This window comes from Octopus sinensis, linkage group LG25 (assembly GCF_006345805.1).
Source record: "Octopus sinensis linkage group LG25, ASM634580v1, whole genome shotgun sequence".
NCBI lineage: Eukaryota > Metazoa > Mollusca > Cephalopoda > Octopoda > Octopodidae > Octopus > Octopus sinensis.
The window spans coordinates 18542537-18567536 of NC_043021.1; the positions used below are offsets into that span (position 1 = coordinate 18542537).

General features: G+C 40.0%; 1 protein-coding gene and 1 pseudogene across 2 annotated transcripts in view; one reads left to right on the forward strand and one right to left on the reverse strand.

The window, feature by feature from the left end:
- The window catches only part of LOC115224354 (spermidine synthase), a 39949-nt gene that overhangs the window by 7614 nt on the left and 7335 nt on the right, over positions 1-25000 (forward strand). Inside the window, exons 2-7 of one of the 2 annotated variants that reach the window (XM_036513443.1) lie at positions 9193-9323; positions 14162-14667; positions 16596-16716; positions 18431-18523; positions 20222-20375; positions 21605-21688. In XM_036513443.1, coding sequence (XP_036369336.1) covers positions 14534-14667; positions 16596-16716; positions 18431-18523; positions 20222-20375; positions 21605-21688 — 586 coding nt within the window. In that variant the 5' untranslated portion in view covers positions 9193-9323; positions 14162-14533. Of the gene's footprint in view, positions 1-9008; positions 9324-14161; positions 14668-16595; positions 16717-18430; positions 18524-20221; positions 20376-21604; positions 21689-25000 lie in introns of those variants that run through there. The other variant, XM_029795229.2, reaches the window with a different exon arrangement.
- LOC115224612 lies at positions 23569-23687 on the reverse strand (annotated as a pseudogene).

The window sequence follows — 25000 nt, forward strand, 5'->3', positions numbered from 1 at the left end:
AACATTCAATCCAGTGAGAAAAGTATTTAAAAAAATAATATACATTAGACAGACAGACAGACAGACAGATAGATAGATAGATAATCGCAGTTAACTGTTCTCTGCAAAGAGATATCCTTAATATATCATATATATATATATATATATATATATATATATATATATATATACACATATATATTATACATATATATATATATATGTAATATAATATAATATATGTGTGTGTGGTGTGTGTGTATGTCATCATCATCGTTTAACGTCCGCTTTCCATGCTAGCATGGTTTGGACAGTTCGACTGGGGTCTGGGAATCCAGGAGGCTGTGCCAGGCTCCAGTCTGATCTGGCAGTGTTTCTACAGCTGGATGCTCTTCCTAACGCCAACCACTCTGTGAGTATAGTGGGTGCTTTTTACATGCCACCAGCACAAGGGCCAGAGGAGGCTGGCAGTGGCCACGATCGGTTGGTGCTTTTTATGTGTCACCGACACGGATGCCAGTCAAGCAGTGCTGCCATTGGCCACTTTCAGATGGTGCTTTTTACGTGCCACCGGCATGGATATCACAACTACAATTTCCATTTGATTTCTATTTCGATGTTGATGTACTTGACTCAATAGGTCTCCTCAAGCACAGTGGGTCACTCTACGATCAAAGGTTAGCGCAGCAGACCATCCTGTGAGCCACGAGCTCACTTCATTTGTCGTGTCTTCACAGTCACAGCATATCACAGAGGTCTCGGTCTTTCATCATTGCCTCAGTGAGGCCCAATATGCCACTGGCATGGCATCACAACTACAATATCCATTTGATTTTTGTTTTGATGTTGATGTACTTGACTCAGTAGGTCTCCTCAAGCACAGCAGGCTGCCCTATGATCCAAGGTTAGCACAACAGGCTGTCCTGCGAGCTATGAACTCACTTCATTTGTCGAGTCTTCACAGTTACAGCATATCACAGAGGTCTCGGTCTTTAATCATTGCCTCTGTGAGGCCCAACGTTTGAAGGTCATGTTTGACCACCTCATCCCATGTCTTCATGGGTCTACCTCTACCCTGGATTCCTTCAAAAGTTTGAGAAGGCACTTCTTCACACATCTCTCCTCATCTATCCATAGTACATGACAATACCAGTGCAAACGTCTCTCCTGCATGCCACATCCGGTGCTTCTTATGTCCAACATTTCTCTCAGGGCACTTACACTCTGTTGAGCATGCACACTGACATTACACACCCAGCGGATCATGCTAGCTTCATTTCTTTCGAGCCTACGCATGTCCTCCGCAGTCACAGTCCACGTTTCACTGCCGTGAAGCATGGCAGTTTGCACACATGCGTTGTACAATCTACCTTTCACTCTGAGCGAGAGACCCTTTGTTGCTAGTAGGAGAAGAAGCTTTCTAAACTTTGCCCAGGCTATTCTTATTCTCTGAGCATCCACCCACACTACTAACTTGGTCACCTAAGTAGCAGAAGCCATCAACTACTTCTAGTTTCTTCCCCTGAAGAGTGATGGAATCTGTTTTCTGAGTATTTGTGGTGTCTATTGCCCCTGTGCATCTGCCACACATGAATGCTATATTCTCGGTTAATTTTCCTTTGATATTGCTGCACCTCTTATGTGTCCATAGCTTACACTGGGTACATCTTATGGAGGAGTTTCTACCTACACCTTTTCTATAGATCAAGCAGGGCCACCTGCTATATATAAATTATATATACATAATATTTATATATATATATATATATATATATAGGGAAAGTTTACGAAAAAAACAAAAGATGAAGACAGGTGGTGTACAAAACAAACAGATGTATTAGTATAATGCTCAGGAATGGAAAAAGTCTTTTATGTTTCGAGCCTACGCTCTTCTACAGAAAGGGACACGGAAAAAACAAGGAGAGAAAAAAAATGTGTGTAGTGGCTAATGATCTATCATGGCGTCTGACTCGGACAGAATGGTCAGACAGGAGAGGGAAAGTAGGGGAAATAACAAGGTAAAGATGACCCCCAACACAAAGGTGTGTGTGTGTGTATAAGAGAGTATGTATGTGCATATGTAAGAGGGCTGGTGGTCTGCACGTGTGTGTGTATGTATGTAATATATAAATTACGACAATAAAATTGAATAGAGATACAATTGACAATCCAATAATCCATTTATATTATAACATACTATTCTATAGTTTCTTGATTTATACATAAATTATATAATATATATATATATATATATATATGGTGTATATATATAATATATATATATATATATATATTATATATATATGGTGTATATATATAATATAATATATATATATATATATATAATATTATATATATATGGTGTATATGATAATATATATATATATGATATATATTATATATATATTATGTATATATATATGGAATGGCATATATATATATGGAATGGTGGTGCCCCAGCATGGCCACAGCTTGTGAGCTGAAACTAGATGAAAATGAAATATATATATATATACTTCTGCTGGTACAAAGGGCCTCTCACTCAGAGTAAAAGGGTAGACTGTATGATGCATGTGCACAAACAGCCATGCTACACGGCAGTGAAACATGGGGTGTGACTGCTGAGGATATGTGTAAGCTCGCAAGGAATGAAGCCTGTATCATCCGATGGATGTGTAATGTCAGTGTGCATACTCGACAGAGTGTAAGTACCTTGAGAGAAGCATTAGATGTGGTGTGCAAGAGAGACGACTGCACTTGTATGGTCATGTGGCGAGAATGGATGAGGATAGCTGTGTGAAAAACTACCATACCCTAGCGGTTGAGGGAACCTATGGAAGAGGTAGACCCAGGATGAAGTGGTGAAGCACGACCTTCGAACATTAGGCCTCACCAAGGAAATGACTAGCGACCGAGACTTTTGGAAATATGCTGTGCTCGAGAAGACCTGGCAAGCCAGATGAGACCATAGCCCATAGCCTATGCCAGGAGTGTAACCAGCCCACTTATGCATACCTTTTCCTTTTTTGGACACTAAACTTTGCTTGCAAAGACCTGTTGAGGCAAGTGAAATCAAAATCAAAATCATTTCGATGACTGGCATCCGTGCTAGCGGGGTGCAAAGAGCACCATACAAGTGTGATCCTTGACAGAGCGGCTATTCGAGTATGATCGTTACCAGCGTTGCCTTACTGGCACTTATGCCCATGCTAGTAGGGTGCCAAGAGCACCATCCAAGCTTGATCGTTGCCAGAGCAGCCAACTGGCTTCCATACCTGTGGCACATAAAAGGGCACCATTCGAGCATGATCGTCACCAACGTCGCTTCACTAGCACCTGTGCCGGTGGCATGTGTAAACAGATTCGAGCGAGGTCATTGCCAGTACCGCCTGACTGGCCCCCGTGCTGGTGGCATGTAAAAAGCACCCACTACACTCTCAGTGTGGTTGGCGTTAAGAAGGGCATCCAACTGTAGAAACTCTGCCAGATCAAGACTGGAGCCTGGTGCAGCCATCTGGTTTGCCAGCCTTCAGTCAAAACCGTCCAACCCATGGTAGCATGGAAAGCGGACATTAAACGATGATGATGATGATGATATACATGGTGTATATATATAATATATGGTTATATATTATATATATATATATTATATATGGTTGTATATATTATATATATATATATATGGTGTATATATATAATATATATGGTGTATATATAATATATAGTATATATATAATATATATATATATATATATATATATATATATATATATATGTATATATATGGTGTATATATATAATATTTCTTTACTACCCACAAGGGGCTAAACACAGAGGGGACAAACAAGGACAGACAAAGGGATTAAGTCGATTACATTGACCCCAGTGCGTAACTGGTACTTAATTTATCGACCCCGAAAGGATGAAAGGCAAAGTCGACCTCGGCGGGATTTGAACCCGGAATGCAACGACAGACGAAATACGGCTACGAATTTCGCCCGGCGTGCTAAGGTTTCTGCCAGCTCGCCCATACCAGTGGCACATAAATATATAATATATATATATATATTTCTCTCTTCAATCTTATCTCTTTTCAAAGAAAATATTTCTCCCAGTGTTCATTATTTTCCTCTCGTTCTGACCCTCCGTGTTTGTTTCTGTTCAGTTTCCTTGCATGTCTCCACTGTCTTGTTTATGTTCCCAACTTTGACGGCTGCCAATTTGCACGATACTGGTATCTGCCACAACTGCGATTTTGTTTGGCTTGATGGGTTTTCTTCTCAAGCACAACATAATGCCAAAGGTCTTGATCATTGCCTCTGAGAGACCCAACACTTGAATGGATTCAGCCACGTTGCTTCTGTGAGGCCCAACATTTGTAAGGAGCTCAGCCACTTTGCCTCCGTCAGGCCCAATGCTTGGAAGGAACTCAACGATTTTGCTTCCGTCAGGCCCAACGCTTGGAAGGAACTCAATGATTTTGCCTCCTTCACGCCCAACGCTTGGAAGGAACTCAAGGATTTTGCCTCCGTCAGGCCCAACCTCGAGAGGAGCTCAGCCACTTTGCCTCCGTCAGGCCCAATACTTGGAAGGAACTCAACGATTTTGCTTCCGTCAGGCCCAACGCTTGGAAGGAACTCAATGATTTTGCCTCCTTCACGCCCAACGCTTGGAAGGAACTCAAGGATTTTGCCTCCGTCAGGCCCAACCTCGAGAGGAGCTCAACCATTTTGCCTCTGTCAGACCTGATGCTCAAAAGGAACTCAGCCACTTTGCCTCTATGAGGCCCAACATTCAAAAGATGTTATTTATGTGCCACTGGTATGGGTGCACCTGGCTTGATGGGTCCTCTCAGGCACAGTACATTGCCAAAGACCTTAGTCACCAGTCATTGCCACTGTGAAGCTCAAAGTATGAAGATCATGCTTCACCACCTTGTCCCATGTCTTCTTGGGTCTACCTCTACCACAGGTTCCCTCCTCAGTTAGAGATTGGCACTTCTTTCACAGCCATGCAGTATGGTTATTCGTACACTGACATCAAATAATCTGCCTTTCACTCTGAGAGAGAGAGGCCTTGAGAAAAGATTTTTTAAAACTGAAACTTGTTAATTATGTAAAACATATTTACAAAAAGCAGATTTACACAAACTTGACAGAAAGAAGTTATTGTATTTAATTTTAATTTAATTTAATTTTTTTGGCTCAAAAAGCAAAAGCAAGGCCATGTAGAGGGACATGGAGTTATGTACAGGGAGGGTGTTCATACAAAGAGTTCAGGCCATTTCTGGTCAAGAGAGACTTTGAACCAAGCGGTCGTCGGCATCTTCACTATCTCGCCCGGCAGCTTATTCCACGGATCCACAACCTGGATGGAGAAAGCCCCTCTCCTTCGATTGAGATGAAATCGTCGTAGATAGAGCTTTTTGGAGTGACCCTGCAGCCCACGCTCTGGAGCAGGAGTAAAGAACAGCTCTTTCGAGAGGTTACACTTTTTGCTTTTAGCTGTTTTCAAAGTTTTCACACACAACTTTTATAAGGTAACACTTAGAGAAACATTTATTTTTATTAGTGGTTTTCACTATTTCTAGTTATCTTCACCTTAGTGAAGGTGGAGGTGTTGTTTCCAGTCATGTTTGTTTGTTTGCTTGTCCGTGGACAAGATATCTCAAGAACCGCTGGATGAAACTTTCAGGGATGTTTGGCCTTGTGACTGGCACAAACTCATTAAATTTTTGAATCGATCCGGTACCAGACAAGGATTCTGGATTATTTTTCCAGTTTTATTTTACTTAAATTTTGAGAGCGGTCAAGTTCATTTTTAGTATTCTGGTTTGTGAGAGCAGTTGAGTTTCTTTCAGATATTCTCATTTTAAAAATCATCGGCTAATCGTTGAGAGGACACTGGTGTTGCCTTGGCAGAGGTCTCTGCTCTCTGAGTGCTCTTGTTTAGTTTTGGATTGAGAATTCTTATAAAGTATTCTGTTGCCTTTCATATTTAATTATTTCTTACCTATATTTTGAATTTTCCATAGCACACATCTAGATGAGTCTCTGATTTGTTGCTTATGCATCCAAATCCAATCATTTAATTTTGTTTTACTGTAATGCAGTTAATGAAAGTTTTTGCTTTGCTACTTCAGTTTGCACTTTATTTTAATTCCTTCCCATTCTTTAATTTTTTGGTTTTAACCTGTTTATTCAACTTACACATCCCACAACAAAGATCTCCACATTTTGTTACCTGCATTATCTCTTCTACTTATATGAATTTTGCCTTTCATAAGGGCCTTTTCAGATTGTCTTCATCTGTTGTACAGCATGGAAAATACACCAACAGCATCACCCATTTTATTTTAACATCAAATTTTAAAACCCTTCAAACTTGGGACCTCTCGCTTTATGCTCCTTACATTAATCAAACTCACAACAACACGTAAACACATTGCAGTATGACTATTTTGCCAGTTTCATTTAACAAATCAAAGAAGAAAACTGCCTCATACCTTTCATAGTGTCTGGACAAATTCCCTCAAAAATAGCAGATAAACCACTTCCTCCTCCTGGATACGTTTCAACCAGTGGACAATTCCTTGGTTGAGTGGACAATAGACATAATCTAAGCATCACTGAAAGGACACAGCCAAGTGATATTGTTAAATCAGGCATTACTGGGCAAATTCTGGCCAAAATATATCTAAGCTTGGCTCTGTGTGTGTTATCATCATTTAACGTCCGTTTTTCATGCTGGCATGGGTTGGATGGTTTGACATGGAACTGATAAGGCCAGGAGCTACACCAAGTTCCATTGTCTGTTTTGGCATGGTTTCTATGGCTGGATGCCCTTCCTAACATGCCAACCACTTTACAGGTGCTTTTAATTGGTACTGGATACTTTTAGCATAGCACCAACACAAGGGCCATTTAAGTGACACCAGTATCAATTCTGCTGTGGTGGATGGGTTCTCTTGAGTATGGCAATATCTTGGTCCTTAGTCCCCTTCTTCATAAGGCTCAGTGTCTTGAGATTGTTGGTCAAGACTTTATCCCATGTCTTCCTGGGTCTCCCTGTTTCACATGTTTCATCCACTCTCAGTGATCGGCGCTTCTGTATGCAACTGTCCTACATCCATACACATCACATGACCAAACCAGTACAATCTTCTCTCTTGCACACTGCATCCATTCTTCTCATGTCCAACTGTTCTCTCAATACACTGGACACTGCCCATCCAGTGGAGCATACTAGCTTCATTCCTCTCCAGTCTTTGCATGTCTTCTACATTCAGGCCCATGTCTCACTACCATGTAGCATTGCTGTATGTATACATTGAAATCGAAATCAAATTCGATGACTGGCATCTGTGTTAGTGGAGTGCTAAGAGCACCATCCGAGCGTGATCATTGCCAGAGCAGCTGACTGGCTTCTGTGCCGGTAGCACATAAAAAGCACCTTTCAAGCATGATTGTTACCAGTGTCGCCTCACTGGCACTTGTGCCGGTGGCACGTGAAAAAAACATTAGAGCAAGGTCATTGCCGGTGCCGCTGGACTGGCTCCTGTGCAGGTGGCACGTAAAAACACCGTTTGAGCATGGCTGTTGCCAGTACCGCCCGACTGGCCCTTGTGCCGGTGGCAGGTGAAAGCACCCACTACACTCTCAGAGTGGTTGGCGTTAAGAAGGGCATCCAGCTGTAGAAACTCTACCAGATCAAGATTGGAGCCTGGTGCAGCCATCTAGTTCGCCAGACCTCAGTCAAATCCTGCAACCTATGCTAACATGGAAAGCAGACGTTAAACGATGACGACGATGATGAGGATGATACATGCATCATACAATCTTCACTTCACTCAGAGAGGGAGAGAGAGAGAGAGAGAGAGAGAGAGAGAGACCTTTGCAGAGGTAAAAGCTCTCTGAATTTTCTCTATTCTGTTTGTATTCTAGAATATTCTATGTTGTTGAATGAGGAAGGGGGGGGGGGACTGAATACATTTTCTCAAAGGTGTGGTCAATAAACTGTGAAAAAATCTATCAGAAAAGAGGTCCCCACCATATTTCTTAGCACATCAAACAATAGAAGGAATGTATTTACATTGTTATATTTCTCTCACAACTAGGTTATTTATCACTTAATCTGATTCACATTGAGTTGTGTATGGAATATAAATTGCTTAATTATATAAATCAAGTTATCCTTCCCCACCGCCCATAGTGAACGCCTAATTTTCATCTGCTCTGTATTATGAGTGAATGTACTTGATTCAAGTGAAATTGTAGTCGTGGCTGATGCCAGTGCCACCTGACTGGCACCTAAAAAGCACCCGCAATACTCTGACTGGTTGGTTCTAAAAAAGGGTATCAAGTTGTAGAAACCTTGCCAGATCAGATTGGAACCTGGCGCAGCCTCCTGGCTCGCCAGTCCTCAGTCAAACTGTCCAACCCATGCCAGCATGGAAAGCAGACGTTAAACAGCGATGATGATGATGATGATTTTATGCTATTGATTAGGGAAGAAATCCAGATATGTCTTCTGTCAAGAACAAACAACAAACCATGAAACTATTCCCCAGGGGCCTCTCTCCTCTTTACACTGCACATTAGAAGCATAGAAGGGATGTCTTTACACTTATAATTTCTCTTACAGCTAGGTTTTATAATATTTAAATATATCATCATCATCATCATCATCTTTATCACTATCGATCATGGTCTCCTGCCACACTCACCTCCACTCCTACCCCCTCTCCAACCATCTGCTATTCCCCACCTACATCCTGAGGACATGCCCCAACAACTTTCCACCAACACCCCCACCCCTACCCCCACCCCTCCCTACACCGTGTTGGGCAGCCAAGCATCCCCTCAACAAAACCCCGTTTCCACCTCTCTACCACACTCCAGCACCCATCCCATCCCAACACCTGTGGCACACAACAACCCTTCAACCACACCAACCCCACTCTGTGCGTGGGTGTGTGTCCGCGTATGCGTGTATATATATCTCGAGAAAAACAAAGTAGTCAGAATTTTGGATAATCATTTATTCAACACTTTCATTTTGTTTCAGCTCTATCTGTCTTTCTATCTCTCTCTCTCTCTCTCTCTCCCTCTCTCTCTATCTATCTATCTATCTTTCGACCATTGATCGGTCAATCATTGATCTATAGATAGATAGATTTACATACATGCACACTCAAACGTATTTTTTTCATAGGACAATTTACCAAGCCAATGCTACTTAAGTACTGAGACACCAACTTTAGGGAATCCAGAATCGACTTCCAGAGTTCTAAGGATATTCCAACCATTCAGAAACCTTCTGGAGGTTTTCCAGCTTTTCCAGAGGTAAGTGTCTTAAAGTCTTCAATGATAGAAGTGTCAGTATAAGTCTGTGTTTGATCCTTCTTCATTCTTAATTGATCCCTGTTTGCCACCAACTGACAACCCCTCTAGCTGAAGCGACAAGCAACACTTGAAATAAAAGCTGTGAACAAAGTATGATGCTGTATGTTTGTGGAAGAAGCTGACATCCTAGACCAGGCATGGGCAGCCCCCTTCTTTGAGAAAAGGGCCACATGAGATATGACTCAACATTAGGCAGGCTGTACTAATTAAAAAAAAATTAACTTAATCTTTCGTTAAGCTTACCATTTAGAAAGTCCTGCAGGTCACAGGTTTCCCATCATCATCATCATCATCATCGTTTAGCGTCCGCTTTCCATGCTAACATGGGTTGGATGGTTCAACTGGGGTCTGGGAAGCCAGAAGGCTGCGCCAGGCCCAGTCTGATCTGGCAGTGTTTCTACAGCTGGATGCCCTTCCTAACGCCAACCACTCCGAGAATGTAGTGGGTGCTTTTTATGTGCCACCTGCACAGGTGCCAGACGAGGCTGGCAAACGGCCATGATCGGATGGTGCTTTTTACATGCCACCGGCACAGGGGCCAGACGAGGCTGGCAACAGCCACAATCGGATGGTGCTTTTTACGTACCACCGGCCATAACTGTTCTAAATTTAATGAGACACTTGAGGTGAAAAGTGAATTAGCTACTCTCACAAGACTTGAACCAACGACCTCTCCTTTGCCAGGTGACCAAGTAAATAATCACAGTTACAGCACCTGTCATTCCATTTCTTTGATTAGGTTCTATAAATAGATTTCTGTCGTTTTATTCTTAGTATTTTATCCCCACAAAAGACCAGGTCCCTCATTTGGTGCTAATATGGTAACTTGGTCTACAAATACCCAACTTTTTTAGTATCGAGATGTTACACATTGATTCAATGTTTGTCATAAGAAATTATCCTCTGGAATTTAATTAAGACTTAATCTTTCGGCATTACGGAGATGTACTTGCATAGCAAGTGATTTGATCTGAGATCGTGTGCTGAAACGAAAACAATTGCAGCGTGGAAGGTGTTTATAAGCCATTTAAGAAACACACAAAAACCGTTCGATTCACTTCAACATTTAAGTTTAATTTGTCAAAATACTTTTGTCGCTTTAAGACCGCGACCTGTTCACTGACAAAAATCTGTGCTAGCACGGCTTTTGTGTGTTTCTTAAATGGCTTACAAACACCTTTCATGCTGCAATTGTAAGACTTAACCATTATACATTTAATGTAGACTATATTTCATATAATATACACCAGAAGGCAGCTGGCAGAAACGTTAGCACGCTGAGTGAAATGCTTATCAGTATTTCATCTGTCTTTATGTTCTGAGTTCAAATTCCATCAAGGTTGACTCTGCCTTTCATCCTTTCAGGGTTGATAAATTAAGTACCAGTCACATACTGGGGTCGATCTAATTGACTGGGCCCCCTCCCCCAAAATTTCAGGCCTTGTGCCTAGAGTAGAAAAGAATATTAAGATTGAAAAATATCCGCCTTGTTTGTAAAAAATTTTGAACCAAGGTTTGTACCCGCAAAACAAATTTTCCCACACTTCTGACACTGTCAGCAAGTGAGAGATTGAGGGTTCAAATCCCTGTTACTTCCTCTTTCAAATATCTAATATCATTTGCTTTAATATGTTAGTAGTTAATCCAGTTTAACATTCTAGATAATCCTACAACTAATCCCATGGATATCAATGGTTTAGTAATTAATGGATTAGAACTGAATGGGTCTGTAATAAGTGGGTCACTGCTTAATGGGTTGTTAGTCAATGGTTCAATACTTAACGAGTCAATTTCTAAATGAGTCTATTTCTTAGTGTCAATAATTAACAAGTCAATTATTTTATGACCTAATTTGTTATGAGTTAATTATCTGCTGTTGATTTTTGTTATGGTCTGTAGTAGTTGTAGCAGCAGCAGTAGTAGTAGTAGTAGTAGTAGCAGCAGCAGTATGGAGGCATGCACTGTAATAGCCCATTGTTGCCTCCACCGTTTGTTGGTGATACCCTATCCCTGGCAGGCAGCACCTTTGCCCCATTCAGGTGATAACCCTCACACCTATGGGTCTATTTGGGTAGTCTTTGCTAGGGAGGGTTTCATAGGGGTCAGAGCGTAAATCTTACCTCAACCTCTTTTCATTGCCCTTTTTACAACATGCAGAGGAAACATTGGATCTGTTCTTTGACATGCCTGTCCCCGTACAGCACTTGTGTTGAATGGATGAGGGAATTAGCTCCTCCAGTCCACACCCACGTGGAGTTTCTACCCCTTTTCCAGGTAACCCGTAGGTAATGTCATGGTGTTCTGAGATACAAAAACACAGCCACATCTCTTATAGGATATAAACCCATGATCCATAAACCCACATAAAGCCACCTGCCTCCTGTCTGTCTTTCTCTCTCTCTGTTCATGTGTGCAGTATGTGTTTGAGTTTCTCACTGAGAATTGAACCCGCAACATCTTTGTAGGTTCAATCCCAAGTAAACATTGACTTTTTCATCACTTTCATGTTTTCTTAAAATACCTACATGATAATTTGTTTTTAATTAAATGCAATTAAATATTTACTGATTGATTATTGATGCTCCGTTTGTTACGACGACGAGGATTCCAGTTAATTTGACCAACAGAAACTGCCTGCTCGTGAAATTGACATAAAAGTGGCTGAGTACTCCACAGACACGCATATCCTTAGCGTAGTTCTCGGTGAAACTCAGCCTGACACAGAATGTGCCAAGGCTGGCCCCTTGTGAATTACAGGTACGGCTTATTTATGCCAGCTGAGTGGAATGAGGCAATGTGAAATCGAGTGTCTTGCTCAAGGGCGCCATGTATTGCCAGGAATCAAACTCCCAGTCATAATCCAAATACACAAACCAGTAAGCCATGTGCCTTCGCTCTGATTAATTATGGATAGAAGCACTCCGTTGGTTACGACGATGAGGGTTCCGGTTGATCCGAATCAACGGAACAGCCTGCTCGTGAAATTAACGTGTAAGTGGCTGAGCACTCCACAGACACGTGCACCCTTAACGTAGTTCTCGGGGATATTCAACGTGACACAGAGAGTGACAAGGCCGGCCCTTTGAAATACAGGTACAACAGAAACAGGAAGTAAGAGTGAGAGAAAGTTGTGGTGAAAGAGTACAGCAGGGATCACCACCATCCCTGCCGGAGCCTCGTGGAGCTTTTAGGTGTTTTCGCTCAATAAACACTCACAACGCCCGGTCTGGGAATCGAAACCGCGATCCTATGACCGTGAGTCCGCTGCCCTAACCACTGGGCCATTGCGCCTCCACTGATTAATTATACGACAGACATAATTAACAATTATACAATACAAAAAATTCAGCTGAAGTTTGGCTAAGTTTGTCTGGTATTAGACATAAACTTCTCCACATTTAAGAGCATCATTTGATCATTTTTATCAATGAAGGCTGCCACTTTACCTGAGCCTTGCTTTTCACTTGTATGTATGTGTCTTTTACTTGTTTTGGTCATTAGACTGCAGCCATGCTGGAGCACCTCCCTAAAAGTTTAGCTCAACTCCAGTAGTTGTTTATTTTAAAGCCTGGTATTTATTCTATTGGTCTCTTTTCCCGAACCACTAAGTCACAAGGCCTTGGTCAGTAGATGAACACTTTCCCAAGGTACCAGACAGTGAGTTTGAACTCAGAATTGTGTGGTTGGGAAGCAAACTTCTTACCACATGGCGACGTCTGTGCTTATTATTATATATATATATATATGTATATATATATATATATGTGTATATATATATGTGTATATATATATGTGTATATATATATGTGTATATATATATATGTGTATATATATATATATGTATATATATATGTATATATATATTTCTAATTTTGTTGTATGTTTCTCCATTTTCTAATTTTGTAGTATATGTATATATATATATATATATATATACTTTATAATTAGGGTTCAGCAAAGATTTGCTTCACCACATACCGAAGTTTAGAAATAGCAGTCAAAAAAGTAGAAGGAATAGCTAAGATTTTTTGACTGCTATTTCTAAACTTCGGTGTGTGGTGAAGCAGATCTGGACCCTAATTATATAGTATTACTTAAGCTTACCATGAAATGGTCTTTTTCATGCCGAATTCTACTTGGTAAAATTACTGATTACTTCTTAATTAATTAATTTTACCCTGTTTATATTAGAGGCACAATGACCCAGTGGTTAGGGCAGCGGACTCGCAGTCATAGGATCGCGGTTTCGATTCCCAGACCAGGCGTTGTGAGTGTTTATTGAGTGAAAACACCTAAAGCTCCACGAGGCTCTGGCAGGGGGTGGTGGCGATCCCTACTGTACTCTTTTGCCACAACTTTCTCTCACTCTTTCTTCTGTTGGCCTGCTCGCATAGCCAGTGGGGTGGCGTCATTTGAAGGCTAAAACAATGCGAAGTGCATTGTAACCAGCGATGTGTAGCAACATCTGATAGCCTGGTCGGTCACCGGTGATGGTGATATATATATATATATATATATATAGGCATATGGTATAGATGTTCTTGAAATTAAAAAAGACATCAAAAACCTGACTCAATTCTTCTAAGAATATAGAATTTATTAAGCATAAGGTAAGACAGTGATTTCAGAAGTTTCACCAAGAACAGAATATCCAGACACTTTTTGGAGCTTCAAAATTACACATACACACATGCATACTTAAATATATATGCACACATACCTACATATGAATGGATATTTTGTGTAACAAAAATTTTCTTCTTTAAATCTCTGTTTAGGATTTGGAAGTGGTCCTCCAGGTGATGTCTTTCTGAGGCTCACAGCCACCTGGATACGCACACAGAGAAATCGTGTCTACACACGCACACACACCCAGTCGCAGACACGCACGCACATCAATCGTCCCTCCTCATAGCACTGATTGAGTAGCAGCAAGCAGAGACGTCAACTGACCAATTTTGGTGAGAAGAACTTGCCTGGTCAGAAGGGAATGCAACTCGGCGCCACGTGTTGCCCGACGGACCACAACACCACCACCTCTGCTGCTGCCATTCGTCATTTGATCAAGGCCGCCACGCCTTCCACTGTTGACTTGCGTTTTCATCTTTGTTGGGAATTTGGTGGCCACATTGAGTTTCGTGATAGAAGTCATGTCTCACGTAGAGAATGGATGGTTCCATGAAATACACAACTACATGGACCTGGGAATCAGTTTGGCAGTTGAAATTGAAGAAGTTCTCTTCCAGGGCAAGTCTGATTATCAAGACATCCAGGTATTCCGAAGGTGAGTCACTTCCTCTTTCTGTTCTCTCTCTCTCTCTCTCCCCATATATATATATATATATATACATGCTAGCATGGAAAGCGGACGTTAAATGATGATGATGATGATGATATATATTTGTGTAGTTGAATGAATTATCCTAGTATGGATAATTCGGTTAACCGATACCCGGGTAGCAAATTCACATCAGAAAACACGGTTGAAGCTACATGCCAAGGGCAGAGATCACGTGCTTCGTGTGGAAATTTGTGTGTTTTTTTTTACTAAAAATAAATGAAAGAATGGAGTCGAACGACGATTTAACAAAATTCCTTTATTCTCGACATATGTTTCAAAGACTGCATATTCTTAATTCTGAAGGAATTCCTTCAGAATTAAGAATATGCAGTCTTCGAAACATATGTCGAGAATAAAGGAATTTTGTTAAATCGTCGTTCGACTCCATTCTTTCATTTATTTATATATATATATATAAATCATCATCATTGTTTTAGCTCACATATACATGCATACATATATATATACACACACACACAGTTTAGTTTTAAGATACATGCTGCAGGTGCTCTGTGATGCATGGTCAGTGATGTTTCTGGGATCTCAGGATTTCAGGTCTTTCGCCACCAGACCCCTTTGCCCAGTAGATCCAGCTGGGGTTGTTCAACTCTGATCTTGTGTCCCTTTCCTGATCAAAAGTCTGAATACAATGACAGAATTTAGTAATTTTCTAAATGTGTTTAATTGTATAACTAGAAACTAATTAATTAATGTGATTTATGTAAATTATGATACATGATTAATGAAATAATTTATAATTTTGTAAATTTATGGATTTTTTGTGTTAAAAATAATGGTTCAAATTTTTCCTGGTCATGGCAGAAGACTCCCGTTCAGGAAAGCATGAATGCCTCTAAATATGTGTTGGTGCTTTGTCCCAAATCCTTGTTCTTAATCCTTTGGTTCTTAATCAGACAGACTGCATGCAACAACCCCTCAAACTGATCGTGTGATTCATTGTCTCTCTGTTGTATCTCCATTTACATCTTACTCTGCAGTACAAGCACAGTTGCCAGCCACATTGAAATGCAGTATTAAGGCAATAATGGGATTTTAAGACATCCAACAAAAAAAAAAACAACAATTACCCATTCAGGGTCATTTGCATCTTTGCAGGGTTCATAAAAACTGGATTAAGGACCGGTTTTAAAGTCATGTTCAGTAGTGAAACGTTAAGCAATTTTTTTATCTAACGCTCCTTTTATTTGTGGTCCATCAAACTCGGGGTACAGTCCTAGGTATACACTAGCAAGTGCCCAACAATGCCCATCCCTTATGAAGGAGGAATTTCTGCAAACAGAAAAGTTGATATTTCTGTAATGGCTTCAAAGCATGACTATGGAATCTAAAAGTGGATCTGTATATTCCATAGAACTTACTTATAGGATCATATAATGTATTCCAACCAGATGGTGCATGCTACCATTCTGGAGCAATTTACGGAAGACTGTCTTTGAAACTAATGTACAAAGAACGCTGTTGTGTTTATTATATATTGGTTCCAAATTTTGGCACAAGGCCTGCAATTTTGAGAGAGAGCGTTAAGTTGATTACATCAACTCCAGTGCATAACTGGTACATATTTTATCAACCCTGAAAGCAACGAAAGGCAAAACCGACCTTGGCAGAATTTGAACTCAGAACATAAAGACAGACAAAATGCTGCAAAGTATTTCGCCCAACATTCTTATGATTCTGCCAGTTTGCCATCGTCGTATGATATTATGTTGTGTCGGTCTGCATTGTTGCTGCTGTGGCCTTCATGCATTGTGGCCATGCTTCTGTCCCAACTTCTCTTTCTCTCTGCTGCTGCTTCTTGAATCAGCCTCCATCTTGTCTCCTTTCTGTGATTATTTTCTGTTTTCTTCCAGCAAGAAATTTGGCAACATGTTAGTGTTGGATGGCCTCATCCAGTGCACCGAGTGGGATGAATTCGCCTATCAAGAGATGATCGCTAATCTCCCTCTTTACAGCCACCCTAATCCAAAAAAGGTAATCTCTATTTCTAATTCGTAGACATGGAACACTTTCACCTCACTTCCTACAAAAGTATGATGATGATGATGATGGTGATGGTGGTGGCGGTGATGATGATGATGATGATGGTGATAGTGATGGTGGTGGCGGTGATGATGATGATGATGATGGTGATAGTGATGGTGGTGGCGGTGATGATGATGATGATGATGGTGATGGTAGTGGTGGTGGTGGTGATGATGATGGTGGTGGTGGTGGTGGTGATGATGATGATGATGATGATGATGGTGGCAGTGATGATGATGATGATGATCCTTTCTACTATAAGCAAAAAGCCTGAAATTTTGGAGGTGTACTAAAAATTCTGCCAGCTCAATGCCTTACCTGTAATGACAATAATTATATATATATATATATATATATATATATATATATATACAGGTGTCGGTGTGTGGTAAGAAGTTTCCTTCCCAACCACATGATTCTGGGTTCAATCCCACTGCATGGCACTTTGGGCAAGTATTCTCTATTATAGCCTCAGGCTGACCAAAGCTTTGTGAGTGGATTCTGTAGACGGAAACTGAGAGAAGCCCATTGTACATATATGTGTGTGTGTGTATCCTTGTGTTTGTCCTCCACTGTTGTTTGTCAACCAGTGTTGGTGTGTTTACATCCCTGTAACTTAGCGGTTCAACAAAAAAGCCGACAGAATACGTATCAGGCTTCAACAAATAGATGCTGGTGGGGGGGGGGGGGGGGGGGGGGGGTGGCAGTGAGTCAATTCATTCAACTAAGATTCTTTGAGGTGGTGCTCCAGCATGGCCACAGTCTAATGACTGAAACAAGTGAAAGATAAAAAGACACACACACACACACACACACACACACACACACACACACACAGGTCGTTTGTATTCTGTATAAGTTTGATCAATTAATATATAATTATCTTTACATAATTATACTTAAAATATTTTGCCTTCTCTCTGATTGCATGTAGACATACATGTAGATATACATGTAGACATACATGTAGACATACATGTAGGCATACATGTAGACATACATGTTTTGTATATCAGACTCAAGCTGTTATATTTAATCTGTTTACCTGCATAATTGCTCCGTATACACACGTGTGTATATGAGACATGTGTCTTGGGAAACTGGGCGACAGAGACTTTGTGGAATACGTTTTGAAGTGGTGATACTTGAAAAGGAAGATGAGGTTAGAGAGGAGAGTGCTGCATGATAGCAAGTTTTCTGAAAGGGCGGGGGGTGAATTGTGCAAGAATGGCCAGTGTAAATGGACCAATTCTGAGGTTTCACCTGTGATTGAAAAAGGTATTATAAGAGGAGATAGGGGCTCTCTACCCACCTTTTGACCAGGCTCCCGTGGCTTTTATGGGTTTGTCCACCAGGAACCTTTCGTAATGCCTCCCCCTATTGGGAGTTTTTCGTTGTTATATTATTTGATTGTTACACTGTTTTTACACGATTTTTTCACAAACGGACAAAACCCTTTGTAACCTTTCGTCCTGTTTTGTCCCTTTATGTTTTCCAATCATGTTTGTCAGCCCTTGTGGCCAATAAAAAGAATTAATTATTATTATTATTATTATTATTATTAGTGGTGGTGGTGGTAGCGATGTTGCTTTAATTTTGTTTCTATCCCTTTATTTGTCTCCCGCCTCACACACACACACACATCCTTATTGTTATTGACCAGGTCCTTGTTATCGGTGGTGGTGATGGTGGAGTCCTCCGTGAAGTGGCCAAACACCCAATGGTCAAGCAGATTGTCTTGTGTGAGCTGGATGAAGTAAGTATATATTTTATCTACTTATCTATCTGTCAGTGTCCCCCCTCCTCTCTCTCCCTTTATATATAAAACTGTAGTTGTGTGGTGTGTCTCCTACAATTTAGATTCGTAACTACTCCCACATTTTGCGGTGCAGTTTAACCAAAACTGGGTATCTTATAGTCGTGATTCATATCGAGCCCTTCTGGGTATTAGCGCGCATCTACGATGAGTCTACGATTTTAAAAATAATTTACCATCATTTTTTTCCATTTTAATGCATTTTTTTCGCTATTATATAAGGGAAGTAACTCTCTAAAAATGTCTACGATGAGTCAACGATTTAAAAAAAAATTTACCATAATTTTTTTTCCATTTTTTTTGCTATTTTTTGGCTATAACTCTCTAAAAATGCTTTATAGTTATTTCCCTTACAAACCCGAGCAACACCGGGCGATACTGCTAGTATATATATATATATAAGTTTATCATGCCAAGGACCTATATTCCGTTAAGGGATGTTTGCATTCTAGTTCTCCGGTTTTTACCAGTGTTTAGTGTAAAACTAAATACGTTAGTTTTGCATTAGTGGAAATGGGTATTTAAGATATTTATTAACGAGAAAAAGAAGAAAATGGAGAAATTGACAAATAGACATCAGTTTATTCAAAGATATTCAAAACAATATAATATGATTATTTTGAATATCTTTGAACAATCTGATGTCTATATGTCAATGTCTCCATTTTCATCTTTTTCTCATTCATATATATGTATATATGTATATATATATATATATATATATATATATATATGTATATATATATGTATATATATATATATGTTATATATATGTATATATATATATGTATATATATATGTATATATATATATGTATGATATATATGTATATATATATATATAGATATATATATATATGTATATATGTATATATATATTATGTATATATATATGTATATATATATGTATAATATATGTATATATATATATATATATATATATATGTATATATATATATATATGTATATATATATGTATATATATATATAATATATATGTATATATATATGTATATATATATGTATATATATATATATATGTATATATATATATATATGTATATATATATATATATGTATATTATATATATATATGTGGAGGCGCAATGGCCTAGTGATGGTGAGACTGCCATATTAGTATGGCGATAACTATTATATCCAGTAACGCTGCCATAATCTCCTTTAGAGAGACTTAGTAATTTTAATATTTCTATTTTTGAAAACAAGTGGATGTATTCAACTGTAACTAGGTAAATAAAATCTTCGAACAGACGGTCAGTAGCGACACCTGCTGGTTCTGACTACGCTGCATTGATAAAGGGCAACAACCCTGAAACATGTCTGCAGATGTCTGACTAGCAAGGTGAAGCGGCTGACCTGCCCTGTTTGAAGGTTGTAATGGATGCAGGTTCGTGTGTCATATAGCTAGCTAGAGGGGGTGGCCTCTTGGAGCTAATCAGCGACAGCTTTAGTCTTATATTTAGACTGCCATATTAGTATGGCGATAACTATTAATATCCAGTAACGTTGCCGTAATCTCCTTTAGAGAGACTTAGTAATTTTAATATTTCTGTTATATATATTTATGTGTGTGTGTATGTATATATGCTCTATACTCTTCACTTGATATGTTTTACAGAAAGTTATCGAAGTGTCCAAACAGTTCCTACCCAAAATGGCTCTTGGTTTTAGCCATCCAAAGGTGACCGTGTGTATCGAAGAGGGCACCAAATACATGCAGCAGACTGAAGATCGTTTCGATATCATTATAAACGATTGTACAGATCCTGTGGGTAAGTAGGGCCTGTCTATGTCGTTTGTAGACTCCCCATATGCACGCACATGTGTGTATATTTCAAAAGTGTCTCCTTTCACTTGTTAATTCAGTTTTATCCAGTAAGATGCAACAGTTCCAATTGTTGGGTTTTTTCTTCCTATTTTAATAAATCTATTGAGTTCTTTGCTAAACCCTTAAACCAACAGAGAGCCATCCATCCATATGTATATCAGCATCATTTAACGTCCGCTTTCCATACTGGCATGGGTTGGACGGTTCAACCGGGGTCTGGGAAGCCAGGAGGCTGTACCAGGCTCCAGTCTGATCTGGCAGTGTTTCTACAGCTGGATGCCCTTCCTAATGCCAACCACTCCATGAGTATAGTGGCTGCATTTTACGTGCCGCCGGCACAGGTGCCAGGGAAGGCTAGCAACGGCCACGATCAGTTGGTGCTTTTTACATGCCATATTTTAATTTGAAAGCGCCAAGTTCCAAGGTCAATAATACTCATCAAAACCGACACATATCTAAACACAGAGGGCATATACAAGCCATTATAAGCATGCGAACACTTAACATCTAAAAACATATATATATACATATAATAGTATATAATTTCGTACCCAAATCAAAGTCGGAGAAGTTATTGCATAGATACAGATAAACTAAGAAGTCCAAGCTGATGCGATAACAGTTCACAATAACTTAATTTATCTGTCTGTATTTATGCAATTACTTATCCGGCTTTGATTTGGTCATGTATATATATGTTTTTATGTTATGTGTTTGCATGCTTATAATCGCTTATATATGCCCTCTGTGCTTAGAGATGTGTCAGCTTCGATGAGGAGTATTATTAACCTTGGAACTTGTCTCCTTCAAATTAATACTTTAATCTGATCGCTCAATAAATTGAGCCCTACGCTGTCGTTTCTTGAAAAGAGTTTACCTCTATAATTTTTCATTACTTAATATTAAATCCAAGCCAGATCCAAAACCTAAAAAAAAAAGTAAAACAAAGTAAAAAATATATCTATAGAGGAAGGCTGTTGTGGGCCAGTGGAAGAACCCTCAAAGGCCACATGCAGCTCTGGGAGCCGTGGTCAAAAACAACTGGCCTAAACATAGAGTTGTTGTTTCTTTAGTGAGGGCCAGTCAAAGAAGATAGGGGTTTACATGGCTAATACCCACCAAATAGGGTCTGCAACAAATACTGTGTACTGACCCCTATTTCCATTATTTCAGGTCCAGGGCTTGGTCTTTATTCCAGAAAATTCTATGAAAACATTCACAAAGTCTTGAATCCAGGAGGAATTCTATGTTCTCAAGGTAAGAAGTGATGCTGGGATGGCATGGTAGGAAGGGCTGGTGTAGTGTGGCAGTGGCGGTGGGGTTGTGTTGAGATTCATATTGTGATTTCTTTATTTGGCACTTTGGCCATAACACAGAGGGGACAGCTCAAAGACAGAACATCACAGTGGGGGACAAAAACATAAAACAAATGAAAAATGGTAAAATGTACAAAAAAAAATCGGGGCTGCCTGTGCCCCACTCACATCCAGGACCATTTGAATGTTCTCACTTTATTTCTTTCTTTCTTTCTTTTACTTGTTTCAGTCATTTGACTGTGGCCATGCTGGAGCACCGCCTTTAGTCGAGCAACTCGACCCCGGGACTTATTCTTTGTAAGCCCAGTACTTATTCTATCGGTCTCTCTTGCCGAACCGCTAAGTTACGAAGTTGTCGAACCCGCATACGTCATCTAACAACAGGATATACACTTACTCTTTTACTCATTTCAGTCATTTGACTGCGGCCATGCTGGAGCACCGCCTTTAATCGAGCAACTCGACCCCGGACTTATTCTTTGTAAGCCCAGTACTTATTCTATCGGTCTCTTTTGCCGAACCGCTAAGTGACGGGGACATAAGCACACCAGCATCGGTTGTCAAGCAATGCTAGGGGGACAAACACAGACACACAAACATATATACAACAGGCTTCTTTCAGTTTCCGTCTACCAAATCCACTCACAAGGCTTTGGTTGGCCTGAGGCTATAGTAGAAGACACTTGCCCAAGATGCCACACAGTGGGACTGAACCCGGAACCATGTGGTTGGTAGACAAGCTACTTACCACACAGCCACTCCTGCGCCTATGTTTATAATTATGTTTATAATTTTATTCCATGTTTTTTTCCCTATTAGCATCATTTTGTTTTCTTTTTTTAAAACACCATTTACTCTCTTTTTCCAATCCTTGTATATGGCTCTATTCTGCCCAGTTCAACAACTACTGGCGGTAGTTCATCAAACTCCACCACGAATCCTGGGGGTTCAACATTTCATCTTTCATCATCATCATTATCATCGTTTAACGTCCGCTTTCCATGCTAGCATGGTTTGGACGGTTCAACTGGGGTCTGGGAAGCCAGAAGGCTGCACCAGACTCCAATCTGATCTGGCAGTGTTTCTACGGCTGGATGCCCTTCCTAACGCCAACCACTCCGTGAGTGTAGTGGGTGCTTTTTACTGCAACAGTCCAAAGTCCTGTTAATTGCTCTGATCAATCTTAGCTTTCAAATCCCAGTTTCTCTACTGTTTGTTGCCCGTATTTGGACATAGTCAGCTGAAGCCCCATCTCTACAAACATGGGACCTTCCCCTTTTTACAAACTATTGGTTTCAAATTTTTAGCACAGGGTTCAGTGGGAGGGAGTAATTTAATTACATTAACCTCAGTACTCAGCAGGTACTTATTTTAATGACTTCAGCAGAATTTGAACTCAGAACATAAAGACACATGAAATACTGCAAAGCAGTCCACCATGCTAATGATTCTCTTTGCTCTTTGCCTTACTCTTTTACTTGTTTCAGTCATTTGACTGTGGCCATGCTGGAGCACTGCCTTCAGTTGAGCAAATTGACCCCAGGTCTTATTCTTTGTAAGCCTAGTACTTACTCTGTCGGTCTCTTTTGTCGAACCGCTAAGTTACGGGGACGTAAACACATCAGAATTGTTGTCAAGCAATGTTGAAGGGAAAAACATATATATGTATATATATGACAGGCTTCTTTCAGTTTCCGTCTACCAAATCCACTCACAAGGTTTTGGTCGGCTTGAGGCTATAGTAGAAGTGGGACTGAACCCGGAACCATGTGGTTCATAAGCAAGCTACTTAACACACAGCCACTCCTACGCCTAGAAAGATGCTTACAGCACCTAGCTTTCCCAAGCGGTCACCCATCTAAGTACTAACTAGGCTCTACGTTACTTAACTTCAGTGATTAGACAAGAACCGGTGTTTTCAAAGTGATATGGCCGTAAATGGCCATTGATGTTTGTATTCAGATTTCTTGAGTTTTGAAAAAAATATCTCATTAAAATAAAACCTAACCTTATTTTTCTGGTGGTGCCATCTGGTGGATCTAATAACAATTATCCTTGTATTCTAATTAATGTCTTTGTTAATGAATGATTGACACGAGACATAAGTAACCCTGTAGCATTTAAACTGGTCATATGCTGCCCTAATATTCCACCTGTTTCGTCATAGTGGCCAGATCCAGCCTCTTACACCTACCCTGCAATGTCATCCTAAGAATCCTTTCGAATGCTAAACGGTTAAAGGTGTATCGTAGTTGTATGACGCTCTAGAAGTTATGCCTACCTTTGTGTTGTAGTGGAAATGGTACACCTCCTCCCACTGGACAAGTGGTATGAACCAGCCACTATAAAGTCAACCAGTATAGGGAGTCATGAGTCACAGTCAAGGTAGACAGTTCAAATTCGGTGTCTTGCAGAGCTATCAGCAATGGTTTTGCTATGGAATGGTGAAACTATTTTTTCATTTTCTGATAAAGCAATGTTTTGGACTTACAACACTTTTGCATAAAAGCAATGATATATATATCATCGTTTAACATCTGCCTTCATATATATACGCGATGGGTGCCTTTTTCGTTTTTGTCTCTCAAATCCACTCACAATGCTTTGGTCAGCCAGAGGCCACAATAGGAAACATTGGCCCAAGGTGCCAAGCAGTTTGTGTTTTCTTGGTCACAGACTTCCCAGGCAACAGATCTCCATTTCCCTTGTTCTACTCAAATACTGAATTTTCATCTTGCACCTCTGTAAAGCTTTCATCTTCCTGTATTTTTAATCAGACTCTCTTTACTCTTTTACTTGTATCAGTCATTTGACTGCGGCCATGCTGGAGCACCGCCTTTAGTCGAGCAAATCGACCCTGGAACTTATTCTTTGTAAGCCCAGTACTTATTCTATCAGTCTCTTTTGCCGAACCGCTAAGTGACGGGGACGTAAACACACCATCATCAGTTGTCAAGCAATGCTAGGGGGACAAACACAGACACACAAACATACATATATATATACATATATACGACAGGCTTCTTTCAGTTTCCGTCTACCAAATCCACTCACAAGGCTTTGGTCGGCCCGGGGCTATAGCAGAAGACACCTGCCCAAGATGCCACGCAGTGGGACTGAACCCGGAACATGGCTTTTTTTTTATATCTCAGTTCTTTGAAAATGTAAAATGTTATTTTTTGTATTTGAAAGTAAAGTGTGAGCTAGAGTACTTTTCTCTTAACAGCAACAAAAGTGTTGTTTGTTTTGTCTT